Source organism: Vipera berus (assembly GCF_964194415.1).
Source record: "Vipera berus genome assembly, chromosome: 2".
In the NCBI taxonomy this organism is placed as follows: domain Eukaryota; kingdom Metazoa; phylum Chordata; class Lepidosauria; order Squamata; family Viperidae; genus Vipera; species Vipera berus.
Genome location: NC_138203.1, coordinates 285,078,565 through 285,081,064, shown reverse-complemented (window position 1 = coordinate 285,081,064; position 2,500 = coordinate 285,078,565). Strand labels below are relative to the sequence as shown.

Here is a 2,500-nt window from a genome sequence, read left to right as displayed (position 1 = left end):
AAAATAGGGACCACTACGGTGGGAAGGTAACAGCGTTCCGTGCGCCTTTGGCGTCTAGTCATGCCGGCCACATGACCACGGAGACGTCCTCGGACAAGCGCAGGCTCTTTGGCTTTGAAACAGAGATGAGTACCGGCCCCTAGAGTTGGAAACGACTAACACGCATGTGCGGGGGAACCTTAACCTTTACCTTTTTACATCCTGTTATGGAATGAAAGCAGAACAAGGACACACACAACACACAAACACACCCCACAAAGATGGAGCAAAGCAACTACCGTATGAAAGTGCTGACCAGGACTTAGGGTACAGTATCAATAGTGAATACATGAAGGTGGCCCCTCTCTCTCTGGTCACTTGCAGGCCCCTGAATGCTGGGTCATGAAAGGACAGCAAAGGAAACACCCAATGTTCTAAACCAACCGGGGACAGCTAGAGACTTGGGGAAACACCCAGAGCGAACAGGTGGTGTCCTGGGGAAACACCCCAAATGGGGAACATGCTAACTACTACTTCTTTCTAGTTTCTTATCTATAGTGTGCCAGCCCCAAGGGGCAAAGTCTTAATCTTATGTGTGTGTCAGCTTTGCTGGGTGAATAGCTTATATAACCAAAATGGGTATAAAAATAAGACATCTTTGCTATGTGGAGCTTTCCCACCCCCCCTCTTTTAGAGAAGCCCGTCTCTATTCAGCTAAATAAACACGTGCGTTTGAAGGCAACTTCTGGTTTCCTGTATTTTGTTAATCAAGCGAAACCTCAGAACCTGCACGTCAAAACCACCCACACATACATTGCAGGAATCTTACCCAAGTGCCAGGATTTCTTTGTCTCTTTTGGTCCCCAAGGATGCAAAGAGAGGGATGTGATTTTTTTTTCCCCTTGGGAGGGAGGGAATAGGGAGAGAGAGAGAGAGAGAGAGAGAGAGAAAGAGAGAGAGAGAGAGAGAGAGAGAGAGCCATTTTAAAGGGCACTTCTGTGTCTATTTATTTGTGGGACAGATTTGTAGCTCCTGATAGTAAAATTCGTGTCTTCATCTAGGAAGAGATTGAAACTCCTGGTGAGGAGGGGGCTAGAAGGGAGCACATGGGGTGTGTGTGGGGGGGAAAGAACCCCCCACCCTTTCCAACCTCATTGAGGTTCTACTTCAGGGCTTCACACCTGGCAGGCGATTTTGGGCTGTGAACTCAGGGAAGACGGGAGCCGAGAAGGCTATTTCCACTACGGCTGCGATGGGATGGACTTCATCAGCTTCGACAAGGAGACCCTCAGATGGGTGACAGCTCAGCCCAAGGCCGAGAAGGTCAAGGAGAAGTGGGAGGATGATCCAAGATGGTCGCAGGGAAATAAAGTCTACCTGGAAGAGAACTGCACTGAGTGGCTGCAGAGATACCTGTCTTACGGGAAGAAGGCTCTGCAGAGGACAGGTGAGTCCTTTGGAGAAGGAAACCTGGGGATCTCTCTAGGCTGGATTTTTGGGGATGCAGGTGGGGGGGTCCTGTTTTGAAGAAAAGCCATCCTTGTGTTTCATCTTGCCTCCCAGGAGGGTCTAGCACCGTGGCGGCGAACCTATGGTACGTGTGCCACAGGTGGCACGCAGAGCCCTCTCTGTGGGCACAGGCACCGTCACCCCAGTCCTAGGCCTTCACTTGGGTTTTATAAAACCTTTTCACTTTAGGCCTCTGCTATCATGTGCAAAAAAAGAGAGAAGAGGTTCAATCAATCAATTTCAACTTCTTGTGGGGAAAAAAAGATCTCACAAAGTTGGAATTGAATGAACCATGCATACATTGAGATTAGAATTGATTGAACTTTTTAGTCCCACCCAGTCTGCCATTACCGCTGCAGCCACGCCCACCCAGTGGGCCATGCCCACCCAATGGGCCACGCCCACCCGACACCTGATGATTCATAAGTGGGTTTTGGGTTGCAGTTTGGGCACTTGATCTCTAAAAGGTTCGCCATCACTGGTCTAGCATTTCTAAACTCTGAAGCCTACTAAACCTTCAGGAGATAAGCAGGCCTGGTCATAGTACAACATTCCTGCTCTGAAATCCTCTTGTTTCTTGGTTTTTGCAGAGCTCCCAGTGGGGAAGGTGACCCACAAGACTGCCAGTGAGAACGTGGAGATCCTCATCTGCCAGGCCCATGGCTTCTACCCCAAGGAGTTCCAGGCCACCTGGATGAGGGACGGAGAGGTCTGCCAGTATGAGACCCTCCCTAGGAATGTAGCCCCCAACTCAGATGGGACCTACTATATCTCGCTCAGCATTGAGATCAACCCCAAGGAGAAGGACCACTACTGGTGCCGTGTGATGCATGATGGCTTACAGGAGCCCCTGGTCTTGGCCTGGAAGGAAGAGCCTGGTGAAAAACTGCATCATCCAGGTAGGTAGAGAGGAATTAGCACCTATGTTGGAAAGAATGAAAAGAAAATCTGCTGGACCATCTCAGACCTTGTGATGCAGAAAAGGAACCATCCCTGTGTCCTTCTGCTGGAG

The 2,500-nt window shown here is 49.8% G+C and overlaps 1 protein-coding gene across 1 annotated transcript in view; it reads left to right on the top strand.

The window, feature by feature from the left end:
- The window catches only part of LOC308661241 (major histocompatibility complex class I-related gene protein-like), a 6,957-nt gene that overhangs the window by 1,947 nt on the left and 2,510 nt on the right, over positions 1-2,500 (top strand). Inside the window, exons 3-4 of the mRNA XM_081316154.1 lie at positions 1,151-1,426; positions 2,079-2,387. Of these exons, the coding sequence (XP_081172280.1) occupies positions 1,151-1,426; positions 2,079-2,387 (585 nt within the window). The remainder of the gene's footprint in view (positions 1-1,150; positions 1,427-2,078; positions 2,388-2,500) is intronic.